A 26,862-nucleotide genomic window follows, 5' to 3' on the forward strand; every position below is an offset into this window, starting at 1 on the left:
AACCCAATCCTCATTAAAAGCTGATCACACTTTTATTAAGAGCTTTATCACAGGATATCCTGTCGCTCAGACGTGTGTGTGTGTGTGTGTGTGTGTGTGTGTGTGTGTGTGTGTGTGTGTGTGTGTGTGTGTGTGTGTGTGTGTGTGTGTGTGTGTGTGTGTGTGTGTGTGTGTGTGTGTGTGTGTGTGTGTGTGTGTGTGTGTGTGTGTGTGTGTGTGTGTGTACACGTGTCATTAGGGACCTGAGGAACCTTCTGGTACCATCTCCGATTAATGCCCATACAATGACAAGGTGGTATAAAGGCTGCTGGGACAGATCACAGTCTGATGGACCCGGAAAGAACCATTCTGACAGGTGGGTTCATACACACCGACAAGTGGGAAATGCTCATAACATGCCCTGGTAGTCAGGAAGCCTATGGCAGGCCTTTTCCACCTACAGTACAACCATATGCAACACAACAAAGATGATTAAATAATGGTAGCCAGGGGATCCGCAACCTGCACGTCTCTAAAATGTTGACGAGCGAAGAATACCTTCACACAATGAGAACATTCTCTTCTATGAGCGATTAGCATTAATGAAAACTCTTTGACCTAAAGGTCAACTAAGACCCACAGACAATTGTGTGTCCATGACTGCAGACCATTTGACTGTTTTTGATAAAGACCTTAAGACCTTCACGAGCAGCTCCTTGAGGGCATATGGGGCTTTTTAGCCTGGGGCCACAAAACACCACTCACCAAACATGTTCCCAATGTGGCCATTCCTGGTCAGGGGCCGTAGCTCATTCTTGCCCCAGGCAAAGCTCTTGTAGTTGTCCCAGGCAAACTTCATCATCTGAAACACAAAAACAGGCGACGGGGTTAAGAACACAGGTCAGTCACTAAACTGATGGCCTTAATTAAACTGGAATGGTGGCCTGCAGCAATGTCAATTATGGATTATTGATTTGCTGTGGATTTAACACAGGCACGCAATTATCACAAACACAATTTTTTTATTTTTTTTATTTAACTTGGCAAGTCAGTTAAACAAATTCTTATTTAAAATGACGGCCTACCCTGGCCAAACCGACGACACGGGGCCAATTGTGCGCCGCCCTATGGGACTCCCAATCACAGCCGGATGTGATTCAGCCTGGATTCAAACCAGGGACTGTAGTGGCACCTCTTGCACTGAGACGCAGTGCCTTAGACCGCTGCACCACTCGGGAGCCCAATTGAATCAGTATGGCTGGAAGAGCCCATGCTTGATCGATCCATCGCTGCCTCGAGCGACACGTTTATAATTAGCTCGGTAGAATCTGAAGGGGAAGTTCGTTGACGTTCATCAGACGAATGCATAAATTCATGGCTGGGCAGACACTGACAGCAGCCCCTGAGGCAATGTTTCAGGCAACGTTCCTGTTTGCTCTCAAGGAGCCGATGAACATAGAGGATTTATTTGTTAATAGGTACATTTCGTTTTGATGTTGAGTAAAGGCTATGCAAGTTTGTGCTCGGAGTGGCTGTGGCTGAGCTTGTAACTTTCCTGGACTTTCTGGCAACTATGATGCAGACAAATCACCTGGAAGTCTGTCGTGGCTTTTTTTTCTTTCTTTCCCTGCAGTGAAATACAGTGTACTATCAACGAGGATAAGAATATTAGTAGCATTTGATCTTCTGAATATTAATCCATCATAAAAACACAAAGGAACACTTAAGCCCACTGATATACATGTAAATATTGAAACAAAAGCATAATTCCTGCATCCTGTAAATCTCCCACTGAGGTAATTAGCTAACCACCACACCACCCCAGCATGTCAGAATTTGATGCGGTTGACTGACACACCAGGAATTGTTTTTTCCCCCCCAGAGGCGCAGTAGTAATATGATGTGAGTTCTATCATTAATACTGCATGAGCCTGTGGTGGTCTCCAGAGGTTAATTGAGAGCAGGCGAGCAGCATTCATCTTAGGCCAAGACACACATGCAACTTAATATACTGAACAAAAATAAATGCAACATGTAAAGCGCCGGTGCAATGGTTCATGAGCTGAAATGAAAGATCTCAGAAATGTTTCATGTGCACAAAAAGCTTATTTCTCTCAAATTCTGTACACATTAGTCTATGAGAGAGTGTTCTCATATGTAACAGCCTCCGTAACAGTGAGGGAAGACACATTCTTTAGATCTGAAAGCTCTAGCAACTGATGAAAAAAGGGGTCAAGGTTCAAGAAAGGTTGAGAGCCGAGCTGGTGCTACCTGGGCTAGTGAGTTATGGCAGCTCAGCTCGGCTTACATCAGTGAAGGCCGGGTTTTTAGTGACCACGAGAGCAGAGTGAACGGTAGAAACAGGCAGAGACAACAACATCCTGCCTTGCGGCCTAAATGCCGGTTTACACACACTTTCACAAACACACACGCTTGCTCACCCATCCACACACACAGGGATGCAACAGTCACCACAGGTGCACACTCACTGTCATTGTTGAGCCTTTGCAGAATAGTCGTCCCAGCCAATTTGAGTGGGCATCGTTTCAAAAGAAGCTTTCTCGCCTTGAGATATGCCAATATTAACACGAATCATTTATGCAGGACCGCATCCAGTGAAAGTAAGGAACTATCTTGAGACATGATTTGGGGATTAGCATCAAGGATATTGATGGTGCAAATTTGTTTGCATGGCAATAACTCCAGCCAGGGCCAGAAAGACAAGCCTAGTTTACAATATCAGACAAAATCATTTCCCTCAGAGCAAAGGATTCAGGTATCAGTTGAAATACACTTTTCTTTTTTATAAAACGCTCGTCTTGCTCCACTCCCCAGGGATAGAAAGTATAATGGAAAACATGACTTTGACATAAATGCCGGGGTTTGGTAAACGTTTGAACTCTGTGTTCACTTCATCTGGACTGGGGAAGCTCTGCAGTTTAAGCACAAAATAACTGAGTGTGTCGTGATTGCAGAATGCAACCTGTACAGAATGAGAAACCCAAGCCCGAAATATCCCGGGGAATAATGCAAACTTGCCAGAAGCGGTGTTTTCAGTTGTAATATTCAGGTCCAGTGGCATAGTAATCCACACAGAAATGGTCAAATACATTGAACAATAGATAACATGCTCACTCAGATTATTTCTCAAAAGTAGTTGGGTGCCGAATCCTCGTAGTCAATATACTTCTATGTAACGCAGCCAGATTAGAGCGCTCTCTGCTTGTTTACTCGAATGTCAATCAAAGCCTTTTCCCTAACTGCTACTCCCCACTGTTTCCCCAGTGGCTCTAGCAGACAGCTGGATGTGATGCTCCACACAAACTGTAGATACAACATGCATAGAGATCATTATTGATGGCTCCACACCAGTGGGGAGGAGGAGGACACAGGCCTGTATAATTATATACCCTGACAATGTTGTGATTAGTAAGGCGGTGTGAGATGACCAGGGTCAGAGACCGCCAGGATCACAGGACTAACATGCCATGATCATCAGCAGCAGCACACACACACACACACACACACACACACACACACACACACACACACACACACACACACACACACACACACACACACACACACACACACACACACACACACACACACACACACACACACACACACACACACACACACACACACACACACACACACACACAATCACACACACACACAATCAGAGACCACACCAATCGATAGCACCCACTATAGCCCTAGCACGCTTCCACACAGACAACCTTTCTAGGAGAGCAAATGGATGGGGGCAAACTGTTGCCAGGGGTAAATACGCTAGACACACAGTGTCAGTTGTAACTGCTCTTTGGCTCATTCATTGGCTGGTTCTTGGGGAAAGCAGTTCAATAGCAGCCAGTGATTAAAATGAATCACACATTTATCAGAATGCAATTTGCCAATTCCATTCCCTGACGTCGGAAGTCAATGCTTTCCAACCTGACTCTCGAGGATTTTCGCACGACAACACTCGACATGAAAAACAAGATGGCTTAGAGCGCTTCAGTGAATATGCTTACACCAAACAGCTTTATCAAAATCTCCAGGGAAAGATGCAATATCACCGGTTTTCCTCGTAGCAAATACAACAACATGATGAGCAAAGAAAATCATTACAAAGACATTTGTTTTCCTTCCATTAATGAGAAAACTCACTGTCTGATCATTTGACGAAAGGCGCTGAAAGACTTTAGGTTTTCCAATCAAAATCAGCTGTAAATAAGCAGCAGCTGTAGATAAGATAAGCCTGGTATGGGGTCCATTTCAGGACACCCTCAGCCTCAAGGAGTGTTGAAGATTGACACAAAAAGGGGTGAGACTTGAGGCTGAGGGTAGCCTAAAATGGCTCTAGGTCACAACTAGTAAGGTCTCTCCTCTGTGAAGGGTTAAAAGAGCAGAATATTGACCAGCAGGAAATACAATGAGCCCCTAGTGTGTAAACCACTACCCCAGGAGCATGTGAAAATAATGGGCAGCCATTAAAAACTGTCTGCTGGTCCTCTTCAGCCTATCAGCCCAGCACGGTTTCTCAGCAGGGCACACACACTGGCCTGTCTTTACTCAGCTCTGGACAGACAGCTACCATTATGTCTCAGTAGATGAATCTTTTTATGTTCATACAAATATTTACACATGTTAAATTTGCTGAAAATAAACGCAGTTGACAGTGAAAGGACGTTTCTTTTTTTGCTGAGTTAATTTCGGTAGAGAACATTGAACAGATCAAGGATTGAACTTTATAGTCCCAAGCTCTCGATTTGCTTAATCACCTATTTGCACAAACAAAAACTGTCAAGGTACGGACCCTCACACATTATTGATAAAAGTGGGGCATATGGGCACTCTCCAAGGTGATTTATACCTTATCCTTATTATGAATTATTAATCATCACGGCACAAAAAAAAATGCTGCCAGAAAAACAAGCTTGAACGTTTGTATTGAGAGAGCCTATAAGGTCATGTACCATATGGAGAGGATTGAGAGCTCGGTGGTCATTAATATAGACCAGGTCTGTTGTGTTAGCATGGACACACAACAGTAGCTCTGAACAAACCCTGTGTACCCCTGTAGCAGGGTTTTAACACACAGCTTAGCAGCAAACCAGTCTTTTTTACTGTATCTAATATAGAATGTTGCTATATATAGTAATCCATACATTATCCAATTTTGGATAATGTATCCGAATGTATTCATTCCTAATGCTTTACTCACAATACTCACATACATTTCCATTACATGAAAAGAGATTAGGACAAGCGTATCAAGCCTATTTCGGCTAAAGAGAGCTTTTATTTTTGATTGGAGAAGCAGTGCATCACCTTGGAAATGTATCAACGGCATTGAACGTCATTTTTAGAAACCCAATTGGTGCTTCCAGTGTGGATTGGATCACTGAGCTGTTGCGTAACAAACACGCTATCGAAAAAACATGGCATCGGCAGCTGGGCAGGGACCAACGTGGACAGTCGGCCACCCAGAAGAGGTAGAGAGAGAAAAGCCCGGGCTTCGACTGGCAAGGCGCAACGCTTTGTAGCTTTTTCCGGAAGCCTAATTATGGCAGATCTCCCGCTTAGCCAGCACAGTGAGGGTCCTCGTCACAATGATATTTAATCGATACCTCCCTGGTTATGTGAGACCCTTCAAAGTGCCTGGTATTAAATTATAAATCCCTCTGCATCGCAAAGAGTGAAAGAGGGCACACACTTTTGGCAGGCATTCAGGACACACCTACAGAGAGTTAGCATGTATGGAACGGTGGAGATGGAGGGAGGGCTATATCAATGAGCAGGATACTACTTCTTTGGCAGAGGGTAAGACTGTAGGAAAGGAAGGAAAACGTACAGTATGGTACACCCGTCAGTATTCGTCAGCGTGAAGAGAGAGAGAGAGAGAGAGAGAGAGAGAGAGAGAGAGAGAGAGAGAGAGAGAGAGAGAGAGAGAGAGAGAGAGAGAGAGAGAGGATGGAAGGCGGGAGTGAGGGACGACGCATAGATTGATTAAAGAGGGAAAAACTGAAGTAACGGCCATCCAGAAGTCAGTGAGGGGAGAGGAGTTTTTTTAGAGAACAGCAGGGAATGTACACCCGTGTAAACACCCTTGCTATTGCAGACTTAACGGCACTACATAGGGAAGAGAATAAGGGTACAGTGGGTTAACCACTTCAACCGTGCACACTAAGATAGCTCCCACCTCACCTCCATGCAGTTACATGTGTGTATTGCTTCAAGAGGAGTTTTGCCTTCACTATTAAGCCCAATATCTTGAGGTGAACATTATAGTGAAGCGTAAACCCAACCTGCACTGCTCTCCTGTCTACTCCACACCTTCCTCAAACCATTCTGCCCAGCAACATGGTAGACTTGTCTGATATGAAAAGCAATGGTCTGTGAATGGCCAAGGTCTGAGAGCTTGAGCCTATTCAGTCCCATGGTGCAGAATGATCAGTCGGCTGGAGCATGTTGCCGGAGGAGACATCAAGGTTGTCAGTTACGTTTCCACTTCACATATGTTGCAATAATACCTGCTATGTGATAATAAGTCATTGAATGAGATACATGTACGTGAGATGAACACATTGTAGTAGCAGTAGAAGTAACAAGTGGGTTCTCAGGGGATGAATAAAGGGAGGAATAAGTGCTAGCCTATTCCACACTGATACACACAAGACAGCGTCAGTCAGGCAATCATCTACCCGATGCCTTAATCCTCCATCTCCCACAAAGCTGTCAATCAAACCATCATCCCACTCTTCCTCCCAGTTAGAACGGTACAGTCCCCACCCCGTCTCATTTGGACACCCACTGCTCCCAGCGGGAATGCCGCATTATTTAAAATGTTTAAGAAAAACGGAGATGAGAAAAATCCCCAGACGTATCAATCCCCACTCTGACATGTTTCAATGTTCTATGTCGGGCTTCTTGCCATACATCCTCATTTGGACTGAAAATGCGAGAAAGGGGGAAAAAACTGTGCACGTGCGTTATCGGAAGCTTGAAATAGATAAACAAAAGCGTGTGGAATGTGGCGATTCATTGTGTTTCTTCACACACACACACACACACACACACACACACACACACACACACACACACACACACACACACACACACACACACACACACACACACACACACACACACACACACACACACACACACACACACAGACACACACAGACACACACACACAGCAATCCCTCACAGCTCATTGGGCAAGGCAACAATTTAGAAGTCACTTTCTTTAATCACACTCAAGTGCTGAACAGACAGTATTCAAACCCTGACAAGGCCGTGCACAATGAGAGGGACTCTGATCTCTGAAGACTCCAATGCCAAGCTACCCTGTCTCCAGCAGTATCCGTCTCTCTCTGTCTGTGTATCTTTCTTTTTTATTATTATCATATTGATTCTCTGTTTGGTTCTCTATTTCTACCATGGTTTTCTCTCTCTCACGGGATTCACTCTCACACTCACTCACTCACTCACTCACTCACTCACTCACTCACTCACTCACTCACTCACTCACTCACTCTCTCACTATCTGTTCCTCCCTCTCTCTGGTTCTCTCTCGCTAATAACTTACTTTGAAGGAACAAGAGCTGGAAAATCCCTTCCTCCAAACCCCTACAACACATTGTGAGTGACAAGGAAATTGCATTCAAGATGATGTATATAAACATTATACTTCTACTAAGAGAGTGATTGTATTAAAACGGAACGAGGAGTAAGCCAAGGGCCTCCTCTGAGTTCCAGCACAGATGGCGTGTTAACCTCTATCTCCACAGGGCCCTCAGGAGCCGAACTGTCCCACTGGGCCTAAAGAGTACCATTAAAATTGTTAGACTGAGCACACACACACACACACACTCACTCACTCACTCACACATACTGAACACGCACACAGGGCAATACCCCCTCCAGTGATCGATCGATCAGACACAGACAGACAGACTGAGGAGAGGATGTCAGCTCTGTGACAGAAGCACTGGCAGTGTGAAAAACAATATCTCCTAGTGAACATCACAGGAGCATCAAGAGGGTTAGGGGTGATACACACGTCATGTCAAAGAGGTTTGCTGTGACTGATGACGTGTCAATCAGCAATATCAAACAGACACCTGCACTACACAGACAGACAGACAGACAGACAGACAGACAGACAGACAGACAGACAGACAGACAGACACAGAGAGAGTGAGAGAGCACAGCTACCAGTGGAAGCTCCTCAATGGAGGAATGGGAGGACCATCCTCCTCAGTGAATTTTATAAAAATAAAAAAGTTAAAACATTTAAAAAATTATCCTTTTTAGATAAAAGTATACCAAATGTATTCACTTCACAAAATAATTGATTAAAACACACTGTTTTGCAAAGGTCTACAATAGCCTCAAAAGCTAGCTAGCTTCCATTCTCCTCTTGGTACATTGACTTCAATACAAAACCTAGCAGGCTCTTGGTTCTCACCCCCTTCCATAGACTTACAGTTATTAAGACAACTTTCTGGGGATGTCCTCCAACCTATCAGAGCTCTTGCAGCATGAACTGACATATTGTCTACCCAATCAGAGGAACAGAGAATGAATCTAGTACTGAAAGCATAAGCTGTATCTAGCTAGCATTGTAGTGCATAAAATGTGGTGAGTAGTTGACTCGAAGAGAGAGAAAGACAATTGTTGAACAGTTTTCAACAAATTCATTTCTACAAAAATGAAGGAGAAGCAAGCGAGATAGAGATTTTTTTTCACATTCAGTTTTACTTACTTAGCTAGCAAATGCAGCTGGCTAGTTTAGCCTACTGAAACACCCTGCTCAAACAGAGGGATGCTGTGTTAGCTAGCTGGCTATGATTATCCAACACAACACTGGAACTCTTCCAAGTCAAGGTAAGCTTTTGTCTTTCTTAATTTATTACTACCTGTGCCTACCAGTGTAACTGCTGACTGACTGTACACTGTAAAGTTACTGCATAATTGTAGCATGTTTACTCACACATTAGTTCTATTAGCTATGTTGACTAGGACGTTACTTCAGCTAATATGGGCCTAACGATGTAGGCTGTGTATAGCGGTTATGACATGGTTTGGCTTGGAAAGGATTTTTCACCTGGTGACATAGAGCTGATGTGTTGTGCATTGAAGTCCACAAACGAAGGGAAAAGGTGAGAGGAGGCGAGTGCATAGAGGAGAGAAGGAATACTATGAAAGTGAACTGTGTTTACATGTGATCAGGGGTGTATTCATTCTGCCGATTCTGTTGAAAAACGGTTCTTAAACAGAAGCAAACGAAACAGGGATAAAAATGCCTACATTTGTCCATAGAAACGCTTGTTTGCAACTGTCTGTCACCTCAAATGTTTATCTCGACCTATGTGCACCTACGTTGTAAACTGTCATTCAATAGGCTAGGTTGTAGCAACCTCATGATGGTAGGCCAGTTGAGAACAAGTTATCATTTACAACTGCGACCTGGCCAAGATAAAGCAAAGCAGTGCGACAAAAACAACAGCACAAAGTTACACATAAACAAACGTACAGTCAATAACACAATAGAAACATCTATGTACAGTGTGTGCAAATGTAGAAGAGTAAGAGTAAGGCAATAAATAGGCCATAGAGGCAAAATAATTATTTGTATTAACACTGGAGTGATAAATGTGCAGATGATGATGTGCAAGTAGAGATACTGGGGTACAAAAGAGCAAGAGGATAAATAACAATATGGGGATGAGGTAGTTGGGTGTGCTATTGACAGATTGGCTGTGTACAGGTACAGTGATCGGTATGCTGCTCTGACAGCTGATGCTTAAAGTTAGAGGGAGAGATAAGACTCCAGCTTCAGTGATTTTTGCAATTCGTTCCAGTCTTTGGCAGCAGAGAACTGGAAGGAAAGGCATCCAAAGGAGGTGTTGGCTTTGGAGATGACCAGTGAAATATACCTGCTGGAGCGCGTGCTACGAGTGGGTGTTGCTATCATGACCAGTGAGCTGAGATAAGGCAGGGGTTTACCTGGAAAAGACTTATAGATGACCTGGAGCCAGTGGGTTTGGTGATGGATATGTAGTGAGGGCCAGCCAACGAGACCATACAGGTTGCAGTGGTGGGTAGTATATGGGGCTTTGGTGATAAAACGGATGGCACTGTGATAGACTACATCCAGTTTGCTGAGTAGAGTGTTGGAGGCTATTTTGTAAATGACATCGCCGAAGTCAAGGATCGGTAGGATGGTAGGTTTTACGAGGGTATGTTTGCCAGCATGAGTGAAGGAGGCTTTGTTGCGAAATAGGAAGCCGATTGTAGATTTAATTTTGGATTGGAGATGCTTAATGTGAGTCTGGAAGGAGAGTTTACAGTCTAGCCAGACACCTAGGTATTTGTAGTTGTCCACATATTCTAATTCAGAACCGTCCAGAGTAGTGATGCTAGTTGGGCGGGTGGGTGCGGGCAACAATCGGTTGAAGAGCATGCATTTAGTTTTATTGGCATTTAAAAGTATCATGTAGTAGACTAAACCTATCGATGATACATTGAACTGGGTGATTGGAATGTGAATGACAGTCATCCAGCATGCTGTAATAGAAATAAGGCCACGCTCATGAAGAAAATACTCGTCCTCCCTTATCTCATCATAAACGGCACTGACCGTTACTGACAGCTACATATAGTGAGAGCAGACGGGATACAGTACTACTGCGGTCTCTTGCTGCTAGCAATGTGTGTGTATGTGTGTGTGTGTGTGTGTGTATTGTTTATGTGTCTGTTTCTCCAAGAAATGCATTGAAGCATGTGTACCACACTAGTACTGATACATGTAAGCACACTCATACAGTATATACAAATACACACACACACACAGAGACACACACACACACACACACAGAGACACACACACACACACACACACACACACACACACACACACACACACACACACACACACACACACACACACACACACACACACACACACACACACACACACACACACACTACAGTGAGTCCCTGTAGAGCCCCACAGAAGCCTTCCCAACACATTTCATCTCAATAAACACTGAAGCAGAATAACTCTGAATAACCTTTTGTTCAAATACAGTACTAGGTATGCAGTTATAATACTAGCCTATATGCAGTAGGGGTGAGTACGTAGGTGTTTATGCAAATCCCTTCCCTCCCATGTGTCTGTGTCTCTATGGCTGCGTTTACACAGGCAGCTCAATTCTGTTTTTGTTTTTTTACTAATTGCTCTTTCGACTAATCAGATCAGCTCTGAAAAAGACCTGATGTGATTGGTCAAAATAGTGGGAAAAAAGATCAGAATTGGGATGCCTTTGTAAACGCAGCCAATGTGCATTTGTGCATTTGTTTTTGCACACCATCCAGAGCCAACAAAAAATACTTCTCCTTTAAACAGTCCACAACCAAATACTATTATACTGTTCAGTGTTGACCACAAAACCTCAGAAAAAAAGGATAGTTTCACACCACATACAGTAAGAAGGGGGCTCCATAAATATTCATATAGCGCGCCTCCAAGAGCTTGTTGCTCTCCGCCTTCCCTCCAGACATGCTGTGTAATGCAATTGTTATGTTTGGGCCACGAGCTGGGAAGCGTCTCTTTAATCTGAGAAGGGCAGGGTGGATCATTGGTAATAAATCACCCTTCCACCCTGGCGTGGCAGCTCCAGACGCCGAGGCCTTAACGAGGTGCTGTGTCATCACCTGGAGGGGGAGGAAGAGGGGATCTCTGGCAGAGAAAGCACCGCATCAGCGCCACACCTCTTCACACCCTACCTCCCCCCTCACCAATTACCACTGGCTCCTATATCGGTGAGGAGCCATTTCTACCCAGTAAAAAACACATAGGGAGCGTCTCGAGTAGCCTAGCAGGACCCCGAAGGCCACCGGAGGGGTCTAACTCAGCTGCCCGACTCAGCACAATCCCGCGGTCGATTATCACAAGCCGAAAATAAAGGAGGCACCTGACAAAGGAGAGCAGGATATACAGAGAGGTGTGCTGTAGCTCGATCATTCACCTATAGGAATAATGGCTGTCTGATGGCTCTACTTGGCTTGACCCCTGAACGACTAAACACAGCCCTAATGGCAATTAGAGGGAGCGATTTGTTTGAGTCATAGAGGTATATATATATATTAAATGGAATAAAAACAGAGTGTCACGGAATGTTTGTTTGGGTAAAATGTTTTGAAAATGGAATGATTCAGATGGCTCGGCATCTGACAAAAGGGACGCTGGGAAATGCACAGCGTGCTTGGAAATCATTTGCCTTGTCAAATGATGTCAATAGAGAACATGTATTCAATACAGAATGTTGAACACCCTGTCTCCTTTGGCTGTAATGGTATGTTTACACTACCGTAATTGTATAATCAGAACATAATAGGTTTCTTTAGCCATGGAAACATTTTGACATCCTTTACAAACTAATTTAAAAAGTACATGGTCCTTGGTTATCGCCGTCCAATTCCGTCTAACTCGAGCACTTACTTTGAAATATTATCATTCATCTCACTAATGAAAAACAGGGTGTATCATTTCTGCAAAACATTTTTTGTACGTTTAAAAAAAATATGAAATCACTGTGAAACACCATTAAACTCCCCTTTTCTCTCTTTCTCTCTCTCTCTCTCTCTCTCTCAAACACACACACACACAAGCATAACCACGACCTATCGTAGAGGATCCATTCATTTAGATCAAATTATTGCATGTTGCATTCCTGTCCATTTAAAAAGGATAAAACAGCCTAACGAGCAATTTGAGGATTCAAGATCGACTACGAGGTGACTCTTCTCTGTGTACGTGTGTGTGCGTGCATGTGTGCAGTGAGTGTTCGCCAGCCTCTGTGTGTGTGCCAGTGTGTCCACGCATGTGTTTGTGCATGTGTTTGCTCCTGCCTGCCTGCATGTGTTCATCTCTACCTCTCTCCAGCAGAGAACTTAACCCACTTGGCTCCCAATCGGATCATTAGGAGACTGTGCATGGCCTGTGCCAAGAGGCCTCCAGAGTCTACAGACGTTAAGACTCCATAAAATATTCATGCCAGGAGAGTAAAACACCACAAAGAGCCTATTTCAATGGCTGGTTCGGGGTCCTGGGCCCTAGTGATGGTGCTGACCCGGGTTTCGGGCCACTTAAATGCCCCCATTAGACCTCATAGGGGTGCAATGAGGAGAAAGAGAGAGGCACAATGGAGCTCTAGCCGATATATAAAACAGCCATGCTTCCATATTTAAGAGCAATAGTCGTTCACTAATAAGTCATAGTATCACAGTATTAGTATGAGGTGTAACGATATTTAGTCCAATCGGTAATTGAGGCGTTGTCACGACTTCCACCGAAGGTGGTTCCTCTCCCTGTTCGGGCGGTGCTCAGCGGTCGGCGTCGCCGATCCATGTTTCCTTTTCCGTTTGTTTTGTCTTTGGTTCTTTCACACCTGGTTTCATTTGCTTTATTTCTGTGTGTATAATTACCCCTGTTGCCTGTTTAGGTTAGTGCAGGATTATTCTGGCCATGTTGCTCGTTGAGGTTGTGCCTCAGTTATTATCACGTATATACCGATTGTGTATAAGTTTAAGGAGCGTTGTTTTTCCTCCTTCCGTGAGTAGCTGTGTTCTCTTTTGTCGTGGCCGTTTATTTGGTATTGTACCTGACCTTATTGTTGTGGTCTTGCCTATTAAAAGACACTACTTGGACATCTCTGCTCTCCTGCGCTTGACTCCTTCACCTACCTCTAAATACAATAACGCAACAGGTGTTTGTTATATCTTCCCTTTGATGTGATTGGCGTATATTCGCCCACTGAGCGGGCACAGGGGAGGCTGGGGAGATGGCAGGTTCCCTGGCCTTTGTTCATCAAAGGGCATTAACGTGCCCTTAACATGGTCAACTTGCCCAATGGGCACCAGGCTGGTGGGCAGAGTGGGCAGACCACCAGCCACTAATGGGCATGGGCATGGGGATGGAGAGAAGGAGGAAAGGCTAGGGAGGGAGGTCCAAAGCCCTGGAGGCACAGCCGAGCTGCAAGGGTGCTTGGTGATCATGGACAGAGATAAGGCACAGCAATAGACAAACATGGCGTGCTTAAACGAATAACACACAAACTATTGTATTTTTTCTTATCTATATTGAATACATAATTTAAACATTCACAGTGTAGGTTGGGAAAAGTATGTAAACCCCTAAGCTAATGACTTCTCCAAAAGCTAATTGGGGCGGCAGGTAGCCTAGTGGTTAGAGCGTTGGACTAGTAACCGAAAGGTTGCAAGATCGAATCCCTGAGTTAATAAGGTAAAAATCTGTTGTTCTGCCCCTGAGCAAGGCAGTCAACCCACTGTTCCTAGGTTGTCATTTGAAATAAGAATTTGTTCTTAACTGACTTGCCTAGTTAAATAAAGGTAAAATATAAAATAAATAGGACTCAGCTAACCCGGAGTCCAATCAATGAGAGCTGCCTGGCCCTATACAAAACAGAAGATTTGAGTTTGCTATTCACAAGAAGCATTGCCAGATGTGAACCATGCCTTGAACAAAAGAGATCTCAGAAGACCGAAGATTAAGAATTGTTAATTTGCATAAAGCTGGAAAGGGTTACAAAAGTATCTCTAAAAGCCTTGATGTTCATCAGTCCACGGTAAGACAAATTGTCCATAAATGGAGAAAGTTCAGCACTGTTGCTACTCTAGGAGTGGCTGTCCTGCAAAGATGACTGCAAGAGCACAGTGCAGCATTCTCAATGAGGGTAAGAAGAATCCTAGAGTGTCAGCTAAAGACTTACAGAAATCTCTGGAACATGCTAACATCTCTGTTGACGAGTCTATGGTACGTAAAAGACTAAACAAGAATGGTGTTCATGGGAGGACACCACGGAAGAAGACACTGCAGTCCCAAAAAAACATTGCTGCACATCTGAAGTTTGAAAAACTGCACTTGGATGTTCCACAGCGCTACTGGCAAAATTTACTGTGGACAGATGAAACTACAGTTGAGTTGTTTGGAAGGAACACACAACACTGTGTGGAGAAAAAAAGGCACAGCACACCAACATCAAAACCTCATCCCAACTGTAAACTATGGTGGCGGGAGCATCATGGTTTGGGGCTGCTTTGCTGCCTCAGGGCCTGGACAGCTTGCTACCATCGACAGAAAAAGGAATTCCCAAGTTTATTAAGACATTTTGCAGGAGAATGTTAAGCTATCTGTCCGCCAATTAAAGCTCAACAGAAGTTTGGTGATGCAACAGGACAACAACTCAAAACACAGAAGAAAAAATGCCGCTCCTGGAGTGGCCCAGTCAGAGTACTGACTTCAACCCAAATGAGTTGCTGTGGCATGACATCGAGAGAGCAGTTCACACTAGACATCTCAAGAATATTGCTGAACTGAAACAGTTTGTAAAGAGGAATGGTCCAAAATTCCTCGCGACGACAGAAAACATTTGGTTGAGGTTATTGCTGCCAAAGGAGGGTCAACCATTTATTAAATCCAATTGTTCACATAATTGTCCACCCTTCACTGTGAATGTTTACCCGGTGTGTTCAATAAAGACATGAAAACGTATAACCGTTTGTGTTATTAGTTTCATTTTTTATTTCACCTTCATTTAACCAGGTAGGCCAGTTGAGAACAAGTTCTCATTTACAACTGCGACCTGGCCAAGATAAAGCAAAGCAGTGCGACAAAAACAACAACACAAAGTTACACATAAACAAATGTACAGTCAATAACACAATAGAAAAATCTATGTACAGTGTGTGCAAATGTAGAAGAGTAGGGAGGTAAGGCAATAAATAGGCCATAGAGGCGAAATAATGACAATTTAGCATTAACACTGGAGTGTTAGATGGGCAGATGATGATGTTCAAGTAGAGATACTGGGGTACAAAAGAGGATAAATAACAATATGGGGATGAGGTAGTTGGGTGTGCTATTTATAGATTGGCTGTGTACAGGTACAGTGATTGGTAAGCTGCTCTGACAGCTGATGCTTAAATTTAGAGGGAGATATAAGACTCCAGCATCAGTGATTTTTGCAATTCATTCCAGTCATTGGCAGCAGAGAACTGGAAGGAAAGGCGGCCATAGATTTATCGGTGGTTACAGTATTTCCGAGCCAGCTGGGAGGAGGTGCTCTTATTCTCCATGGACTTTACAGTGTCCCAAAACGTTTTGGAATTAGTGCTACAGGATGCACATTTCTGAAAATGTCTTTCTTGAAAAAGCTAGCCTTAGCTTTCCTAACTGACTGTGTATGTTGGTCCCTGACTCCCCTGAAAATGTGCATATCGTGGGGGATATTCGATGCTAATGTTTATTTAAGATGGTGAGGAAAGCACTTTTAAAGAGCAACCAGGCATCCTCTGCTGACAGGATGGGGTCAATATCCTTCCAGAATGCCTGTGCCAGGTCGATTAGAAAGGCCTGCTCGCTGAAGTGTTTTAGGGAGTGTTTGACAATGATGAGGGGTGGTCGTTTGACCTCAGACCCATTACGGACGCAGGCAATGAGGCAGTGATTGCTGAGACCCTGGTTGAAGACAGCAGAGGTGTATTTAGAGGGGAAGTTGGTCAGGATGATATCTAAGAGGATGCCCATATTTACGGATTTAGAGTTGTACCTAGTAGGTTCCTTGATAATTTGTGTGAGATTGAGGACATCTAGTTTAGATTGAAGGACGGCCAGGGTGTTAAGGGGTAATAACAAGCGGCAACGGTAAGAGACTTGTTTATGGACAAGTGGATTTTTAAAGATAGAAGCTCAAACGGTTTGGGCACAGACCTCGATAGCATGACAGAACTCTGCAGGCTATCTCTGCAGTAGATTGCAATGGGAGTGGTGCTGGGGGCTGTAGGGCCTAACCTACATCACCAGAGGAACAGAGGAGGAGTAGGATAAGGGTATAAGAACTGGTCGTCTAGTGCGTACGGAACAGAGAGTAAAAAGAGCAGATTTTTGGGCGTGGAAGAATAGATTCAAGGCATAATGTACAGACAAGGGTATGGTAAGATGTGAGTACAGTGGAGGTAAACCTAGGCATTGAGTGACGATGAGAGAGGTTTTGTCTCTGGAGGCACCAGTTAAGCCACAGGGCTAAGGCATATTGGGCAGGGCTGGGGGCTCTACAGTGAAATAAGACAATAATCACTAAGTAAAACAGCAATAGACAAGGCATATTGACATTAGGGAGAGGCATGTGTAGCCGAGTGATCATTGAGTAGCAATAGATGAGTCAGGGAGCCGATTCAGTAGTCGCTACTACGGTAGGCGAGATGGAGACACAGCGATTCAGACAGCTAGCGGGCCGGGGCTAGCAGACGTCGCAACGGAAGAGTCTGTTGAAGCCACATCGGACGGTTACGTCGGCAGACCAGTCGTGATGGATCATCGGCAGTAAAGGGTCCAGGCCAATTGGCAAAAGAGGTATTGTAGCCCAAGAACTGACTGGTGGACCTCTTCGGTTAGCTGGGAGATAGGCCTAGCTCGAGGCTAGCTCCAGGCTAACTGGTGCTTGCTTCGGGACAGAGACGTGAGCCAGGAGTAGCCACTCGGATTGCTGCTAGCAAGCTGCGATGATCCGGTGTAAAGGTTCAGAGCTTTGCGGTAGGAATCCGGAGATGTGGTTGAGAAAAAGCAGTCCGGTATGTTCTGGGTTGATATCGTGCTGTGCAGACTGGCAGGTATTGACCGAGCTGAGGCTGGCAGATGTCCGAGTTAACGGTGAAGGCCGCTAGCAGTGGCTAACTGACTACTAGCTAGTAGCTAGTTAGCTGGCTAGCTTCGGGATGGGGGTTCCAGTTCTAAAGTATAAAAATAGCAGATCCGTACCACATTGGGTGAGGCGGGTTGCAGGAGAATATATTCAGTCCGTAGATGGAAAGTAAGATTCAAATATATACCAAATATATACAGGAAAAAAAAACAGGGGAAAATATATTTACACGGGACAAGACAAAACACACGTCCGACTGCTATGCCATCTTATCTTGGAAATTTGTGTCTGTGCTTGTCTATTGTTGTGACCTATTGTAGATGAAGATCAGATTCAATTTTATGACCAATTTATGCAGAAATCCAGGTATTTCCAACGGGTTTTTCTTGTCACTGTAGATAAGGGACACAGAGAACAAGGATCAGCAGGATGTGTAGTGGTGAGTGGTGAATCGTAGGGAAAGGGCTGTTGACCAGTGGGTTATGAGTGAGGCAAAATTCCCTGACATGGCAGTATTTTCATTAACAAATGCTAGTGGAATCCCCAAACACGGATTTACATGATTTAATATGCAGATGCATCAACGCAACATCATTCCTTTGTATCCAAGTAAGAAAGACAGTAGTGGGTAAGGTAAGACACTTCAGAATACAGTAAATCATGGTTGAAGTGAGTCATTTTTTTCTCCCACAACTTCAGTGGAGTTACATACTTTTCATTTTCTCTGGATCACTGGGCTGGCCCAATCGATAAGCGCTGTAAGAGAAGTTGATGAACTTTGAAGCAGTGGATGTCGGTGGAAGTCAAGTGCTAGCTCTCTGAAGAACTCGAAAAAGCACTATTCACAAAAAGGCCACAGCCACCCTCTCTTCTCCCCTGCCCTCCCCTCAACCATCTTCCTGACTACAGCTCTGAGCTCTCCCTCCCTTACGAGAACTTAACAATAAACCATAAATCAGGGGACGAGGTCCAAAATAGTGTGCTCGTGAAAATAAATATAAACCAATACCAAACTTGTATTATTTGAGAGAGGGAAGAGGAGGAGGGGAGGATGGAAAAGGTGCTGAAAGAAGGACACGCATGGAAGAGTGGAAAGTCATTTGTGAGCAAGAAATTGCCAATTTCAGTGTGCTGCCTGGGGATATGGTTCCTCTTTACGTTCCCATGGCATCGTGTTCTGTGGATAATGACAGCGAGAGGCCACGCTCATTAGAGCTGAATCCACCAACGACCGACGCCTCCCCCTAACTTCAAAATAAGTGTTTTCATGGGGATCCACAGGTGTTTCTTTCCACTTACGGTAAACATTTTTTTAGAGAAGGGTGGGATACAGAGGTCTTGTTTTAAGAGAGAGAGAAGTGCAAGGAGAGCAGTTTTATGTCTGGGAGGGTGGAAGGTGAGGAAACGGGACACTGTTAATTGCCTTCCCAAATCAAGGTAATGCAGGGTGAACTGGTTCTAAAATTAGGACGCCATCAAAATGGAACGTCTGTCTGTCTGTCAGTATGCCTGCCTGTCTGTCATTATTTCTCTCTTTCTCTCTGTCTGTTTGCCTGAGCAACTAGCTTTCTAACCTCCCTTACCTGTCTGAATATCACATAGCACATCACTACCCCAAACGGTCTCAACAGATCCACACCATCCATTCCACTTACCAAATGACATAATTCATTGTTTCATCGTATTGACCAGCTGTCACAGTCTGACAGGCAGTCAAGTGACTGAGATCGTCAAGGGTATGGCGAAATGGCGCTTTTAGATTTTGGATGTAATCCACATAGGTCTTTCTATCAGAATCCAGTCAAATTGTTTGATCTGAATTGGTTTAGCAATCTGTCAATCACCAGACCAGCCCATGATGAGGTGAAAGTGTGCCCATCAGGACTTCTACCAGACACAGTTGGTATCTGTCGGTGGGCTGTTTATACCCTGCTCCATGCCAGTCCAGATCCTCAACCAACACGATATGTGTCCACCATTGCTGACATCCCTAAATCAATATGAATTAGGACAGCCTTGGTACCAGGCCCTGGTGTGCTTTTCCCAGACATTTAGACTATAATCAATGTGCTCTAAAAGGAATATTTGACTAATGGTTTATTACTTTAACAGTGCCATCCTCTGAACAGGCTCTCATATTCTACCTGTTGGGGATATAGAGCCCTCTGGGGCTGCTAGCTTCAAAATACCTCCCTCCCTCACACAGTATATCAAACCTTAAGACAGCCCCTTTGAACTCTGTGGTGTTACCAGCCAAACCACTCTCTCTGGGGAAGAGAAGAGAAGAGAAGAGAAGAGAAGAGAAGAGAAGAGAGAGAGAGAGAGAGAGAGAGGGAGCTTGCACATGCGTGTGGGTGCATCTGCGTGCGTGACTTATCCTGGGAAATTAAAGAAGGTCATGAGGACTGTCATTATCTCTCAGTTGTACCTTATTATTACTGTTGGCCCTAGATGGTATTTCCAAGGGGAACAGTGTCCTAGCTCTGTAATAACACAATTCCTTTTCCTGATTTCCTTTGCCATATTTTTCTTGAAAACATCACCTTTGCATATCAGAGAAGTTCCTATTTGCCCAATTTAAATGAGCTCATAATAAATAATTGCAAAGAAAGGAGGAAATATATTCAGCATACTATATTTATAAATTGTGTTTCTCTCTGGACTCCTAATAAAACGCTCCCCGACCATGGAACTTTTAGGAGATATTGTGTTTAACCGTGATCTAGGGGGGGCACATAAACAATGACAAAACAGCTAGTACCGTCTCTATGCAAATCACAAACCCATACTCTTTATTAACATGATAAACGGCCCACAATGCACGTGCCTCTTTTAGCACGACCGAAAAGCAACAGACTCATAACTTAGAATTGAATAAAGGCGCTGTAGACTCCACATGAAAAGATAAGGGAAATAACCTCTCGCTGAAACAACTTTTTCATTTATGAACAATTTCAGACACCAATAACTTAAAGTCACTGTGCATGTGCCATTTAATTGTCTGAGCTATGAATGGCCATGAGAAAAGTTTGGGATTTTTTCGACCTGTGCTGGAAGTGGTGGGGGAACATAAGTCTCCCTTGTTCGGTGCTGCGGTGACACCGTTGAGGCAAGTCCGTCCCCTTACCGTAATAAACCCCCCTGTAATGAAACCCCCAGGTTTATTGTGTTGCACATACAATAAACCTCATTTTCACTCCCTCCCACTTCATACACACATCCTCTCTTCCTGCACCCACACATAACCTAAAAATACCATCCATAATATGGCTGTGGAGCCCACTGCTAAGCTTTCAAGAAGATCATGGCAGAAACTGGTTGGCAGTATGAATACATCAAGGATTCGCTATAGAAATCACACACAAGGCAGTGATTTGTGACCTGGCTTTGCCCCTCAGTGGATTCCATGATACGATTGTTAAGAGATTATCTACAGGCTAGCGATAGTTAATCATCACGGTTATTGTTCACATAATGGTTACTATAGCCTGGTCCCCAATCGGTTTGTGCTGTACAGCCAACTCCTTTGTTGTTGATCATAGGAGTTGGCAAGACAGCACAAACAGATCTGGGATCAGGTTATGGTTAAGAGTTCAGGTCCAGATCAGCCTAGAGGGCTGCTGATTGTCACATTCTGACCTTTATTTCCTTTGTTTTGTATTTATTTAGTATGGTCAGGGCGTGAGTTGCGTGGGCAGTCTATGTTTGATTTTCTATGATTTGGGATTTCTATGTTTCGACCTAGTATGGTTCTCAATCAGAGGCAGGCGTCATTAGTTGTCTCTGATTGAGAATCATACTTAGGTAGCCTGGGTTGCACTGTTTGTTTGTGGGTGATTGTCTATGTTAGTGGCTTGTGTTCAGCACAGGTCTCATTTGTAGCTTCACGGTCCTCATTGGTTTATTGTTTTTGTTACTCTTTTGTATAGTGTTGCAGTGTTCAGTGTTCTCTTTATTAAAGTTCACTATGAACACATACCACGCCGCAGTATTGGTCCTCTGATCCTTCTCGCCTCTCCTCTTCGGAGGAAGACCGTGACACTGATCTAAACCTCAATCCAGGAGTAGCTTTATTAATAGATTGTCTTTTCTCGGTCAAGGTCTCCATCAAGGAAACACAGAGCCAGGTTTGTCATATTAATAATCTCTGATCAAAACATCTTTATGTGAATATGTATCCAACAGCCATTACAATATACAATCACATTCTGCAGGTATTCCTATGACATCTACAAATAGCAAAATGCCCAAAATAAAATTGACTCATGATGCATACAGTGGTTTTGATGTACAATCACAACAATAATTTTGAATGGTTGCTGTGGAGATATTGATTGATTGGTTGAGCTCTTCAGTTCGGAACACGAAGAGAGGGAAATAACGTTCTCGGCCTGTTCTGGAATTCACTAAAATCAAGAGACTGATGGATACGGTTCACCCTCCATTCCACAGGAAATCCATGTGGTTCAATAGTCCAGGGACTCTTAAACCCCAAGCTGAAAGACATGTTATTGGCTGATGAAACTGACCCAAACGCTGGAATATTGATCCAGTTCTAGGGATTTCTTTTGGGGGGGGTCCAGGGTTAAGGAGCGCTAATCAGAAGCACTAGCTGCATTTGCTCTGATGCTACATTTTTAAAAGTGTGCGTGTGTGTGACCTGTGCTGATAACATCACTCTGAGCGGTGGCTGCAGGTCATTTCTGGAGAGCAGTTCAATCATATAGTCGTTATAAAAAGATAGTGAAAAACAATTAACCAAAGTGACCAGGCTGCTACGTCACAACCAACATAACCACAGTGTTGAACTGCTGCTTTAGAAACGAAGCGTCACACACACACGTTGGCTTTTGTGGTTGATACATACAGTCGATCTGTAGAAATATCAATTTGACAACGTTTAGACCCTAACCAGATAATTGTCATCGGTTGGGCCACCGTTGGGGTTTTGGTCGCACCACTGGTTGGCTACTGTAAGTATGTCTAGCGAGCCAACTATGGCAATTGGTTATGGACAAGATGGCAGAGACAGACAGCACTCTAACGTTCTGTTGAATATTTCTATGACCTGAAGGCTCCTCCTCCGCGCGGTTGCCTTGGGTAGCATGCCACCTCCCACTCACTCTGCAGTTGTTGTCATGGCATTAGATTGTTATGATGGATTATAACGCCTTTGCTCAAGGAAACAATGAGCCATTTACACTACAGTACTTGAGATACTCCGTAGAACATAAAAGCAGATTGGAGGTTGTACAAACACTATTACAACCTCAGACAAACACAATTACAACCTCAGACACACACAATTACAACCTCAGACACACACGATTACAACCTCAGACACACACTATTACAATCTCAGCAGGCATGAGAAAATATTCTTTGTCAATGTGAAAAGGAAAAGTGTTGGCTCTATCCTTCCAACACATTTCATTCTACCTGTATAGTGACAGTCTCTGATGCCCACACAGTGAAAGGCAACAGGGAAGCTCAGAGCCCCCGAACATAACAGGGTGGTCAGGGCCGCCTGGCTGAACCGCCACAAACTAAATGAGACGAGAAAGTAGTTATCTGGCAATAAATAGTTCCTTGGGAAGCCTCTGGGCTGTTTTTGGATCTGTCCACTCCTGGACCCCTAAATTGTGATGTGATGGGGGAGTTGGAGAGAAGGGCAGAGTTACAGTTTGTATAATGCCTCTCAGAGTATGTCCATTACGTCCGATCTGGAGAGACACAGAAAATAAAATAAAAATGGAAATAACGTGCAAGATCCACCATGGCAGTTTTGTAACATCACATTATTTTAGTCCCTCATCCCCCAACTTGAATAGAGTGTTCCCTCTCCTCTCCTCTGCTCTTCTCTCCTCTCCTGTCCTATCCTCTCTGCTCTCCTCTCCTCTCCCCTCCCGTCCTCTCCTCTCCTCTGCTCTTCTCTCCTCTCCTGTCCTATCCTCTCTGCTCTCCTCTCCTCTCCCCTCCCGTCCTCTCCTCTCCTCTGCTCTTCCCTCCTCTCCTGTCCTATCCTCTCTGCTCTCCTCTCCCCTCCCGTCCTCTCTTCTCAACTTGATGACTTCTTTTGGCAGATAACCGGTCTGTAACAGTCTACGGTGCATTTAGCCAAAGAGAGGTATAGAGGCCATGGGCAGTCCATAACTCTCCATCTGTTGTCTATGGGCCTGGCTCTACAGATGGCCAATGGTTCTGGCACAGGGTGAACCAAGCACAGACCAGGGCCCGTATTCACAGAGTACGGAGCGCTGATCTAGGATCAGTTTCGCCTTGTAGATCATAATGACTAAGATCATATAGACAGGAAGGAACCTGGTCTTAGATAAGCACTCCTACTCCAACTCTCGCCACTGTAAAAACCCTCTTAATAAGTGTGTTTTGCACACACCCGCCTGACAGTTGCCCCCCTCCAAACAGAGCAGTGTTAACAGAATTGTCTCATTACAGTAAAAGGTCTATTCTCTTGTATTTTTTAAATTTACCTCTCAAGAATTTTCTTCAACTCTCGTCACAGTAAAAACCCTCTTAATAAGAGTAGGACGCTCCTATAGTGAAAAATAGCATAGCAAAATTTTGAACAGCATCACCCGCCCAGTGAATGAACTACTTCTTCAGTCACCATTAGCTTTTTATCACGTGATGATTTGCATGATATTGATGAAATGAGGTAAGGTAAGGCTACCGTTCGCTGACGTTAACATTCAGCTAACTAGCTAGCTTAGCTAGTACGGTAGTATTTGGGGAGGATGCATACCTTTTTGTTTAGCTTTTTGTTCAGCTATGATAATGTTACTGTACTTTTATATTCATATGCGAGGGGTAAACGTACATTTTTGCTATGCTGAAGTTACTTGCTGAAGCAAAAGCTGTTCGCTACCGTTAAATAGCTAGTTGGCTAGCTAGCGGCTGTGCCACTTTGGCTGTGTTATTGTCTTGCAGCTAAACGAATGAGTGTATGGATGAGAAAATAAACCATTTAAAATGTCTGCACATGCTTGTGAATTGTTGCATCGTTCAAGAGTGTAATATGATTTTGATGCATTATTCAAGAGTGTTATATGGTTGATGCTTGAATAGCTAGTTGAATAGTTTGCATGCTTAGCCTACTGGCTAGTGGATACTGTGACAATTACAGTCAATTTGAGCTGTGAAGCAAGAACGTCACCCGGACGTCATATCTCGGCTCGTGACAATCCCGTTGATAACGTGAATTGAAAAGTTCATGAACATATTATACTATGTAAATCAACATTTTACCCCGATACCTCCAGTTCAACTCCAATGATAATAAGCCCTTCTAATTGTGCCATATCCGAACCAGAGGGGGGGTATGGGATGCCCTGTTTTGTTATTAATCTACCTGGCGACAGGAAGTGTTTTTGCCCCTGCCTGTGTTCTTTACTTGACTTAGCAGGCGGAGAGTGGGAACCCACAGGTATTCCTGGGCAACATACTGCATTTTATCACAGATGGTAAACAGGCTTGGCAAACAGGCTGATAAATATGTGTTCTGTCTCCTTGCGTTACCCTGGATGACTCTTAGCTCGGGATGTCGCTCACCTCTAGGAAGTAGCAGCGTTAGTGGTAGTGATGGCATATCGTTAGTGGTAGTGACGGATATCTGACAGCAGTAGATGCAGGATCTAAGTGGTGGTAAGAAGATATGGATGTTTGCGTGGTACCAGAGTCCAAAGGCGATGACATTAGGAAAGCTTATGTGCCTCCTAACCCTTCACCCATTTTCATTAGTTCAGGTCACCTCTCCCATACAGTATGTTACCTCCTCCTTTCAAATCGCCCAATGTTGATCTATGAGAATTATGGCTGTGGCCAATAACATCAATCAGATTGATCCTGAGGTACAGGACTGACTGATTGGACATTGATTGGAAGTGAAACAACAGTAGAAAAATATGTGGTTTGTGGCCTGAAAGTCACTATGGGATTCATGTGGGATTTTTTCTCTCTACTTTCTTGATTTTTTCTCTCTCTCTCTCTCTCTCTCTCTCTCTCTCTCTCTCTCTCTCTCTCTCTCTCTCTCTATTTCTCTCTATATTCTCTCTCTCTCTCTCTCTCTCTCTCTCTCTCTCTCTCTCTCTCTCTCTCTCTCTCTCTCTCTCTCTCTCTCTCTCTCTCTCTCTCTCTGTCTCTCTCTCTGTCTCTGTCTCTGTCTCTCTCTCTCTCTCTCTCTCTCTCTCTCTCTCTCTCTCTCTCTCTCTCTCTCTCTCTCTCTCTCTCTCTCTCTCTCTCTCTCTCTCTCTCTCTCTCTCTCTCTCTCTCTCTCTCTCTCTAAGTGCAGGGCAATATTGCATCAAGGAGCATCAGTATTCACACTAGGCCCTCATTGGCCGGGCTCGTGGATTGAGTTCGCATTGATTTGACCCGGTGAAAAACATATTGACAAGCGTCGAAGAGACCGAACGGGTCCTCTTCAGTCGCCTCGCCCTCACGCCTTCACCCAAAGTCATGCCCTTATCCCTCTCTCTGCTGGCAAACTGAAGAGGGAAAAATGATTTAGATTCATAATTAATTTTTCCCATTAGCATCACCCGTGTTCTGTGCACACAAGCGTGTTCAAGCGAGGAGATAGAGAGAGGAAAATAGGTGAAGGGAGAGAGAGATCTATCTCTCCAGTGTCCGCTAGATTTTTAATTTGAATCTAACATGAATCCAGACCTCCCAATGTTAATCACGGTCCATATTGTTCATCATCCTGTGACTCTGACACTAAAATATTGTTCTTTGATTCCTGGGCAGGATAAAGAGAAAATGTGTGTGTGTGTGTGCTTGTGACATTTGGAAAGAGGACTCTGAAGGACGCTGACGGGATGGACCCACACAAATCATTTCTATCAGGCACACCAGAGCAGGCCTCGACGCCAGGGCCCTCTTCAGGAGGCAGGCAGAGGGGTCCGTGGAAAGGAAGAACAAAGACTAGCCCGGCGTCATCAGCTTTTTCATTTCACCTCAAGACAACACATAAAGAATGTGCTTCAATGAATGTTCTAAGGAAGGCGGGAAAGAGAGAAAGTCACAGGAGAGAAACAAACTGTACTTCGCAGAAAAGAAAGGATGGGAGGAGGGTAAGATGTGTAGAGCTCATGAAAGTGAAAGGCATGAAGAAAGAGAGCGA

General features: G+C 44.1%; 1 protein-coding gene across 2 annotated transcripts in view; it reads right to left on the minus strand.

Annotated features, from left to right (window-relative positions):
- Window positions 1-26,862, minus strand: part of LOC118364035 (mannosyl-oligosaccharide 1,2-alpha-mannosidase IA-like) — a 233,064-nt gene that overhangs the window by 125,901 nt on the left and 80,301 nt on the right. For both annotated transcript variants that reach the window (XM_052489417.1, XM_052489418.1), the window contains exon 2: window positions 745-841. In XM_052489417.1, the coding sequence (XP_052345377.1) occupies window positions 745-841 (97 nt within the window). The remainder of the gene's footprint in view (window positions 1-744; window positions 842-26,862) is intronic.

This window comes from Oncorhynchus keta, chromosome 31 (assembly GCF_023373465.1).
Source record: "Oncorhynchus keta strain PuntledgeMale-10-30-2019 chromosome 31, Oket_V2, whole genome shotgun sequence".
Classification (NCBI taxonomy): Eukaryota; Metazoa; Chordata; class Actinopteri; order Salmoniformes; family Salmonidae; genus Oncorhynchus; species Oncorhynchus keta.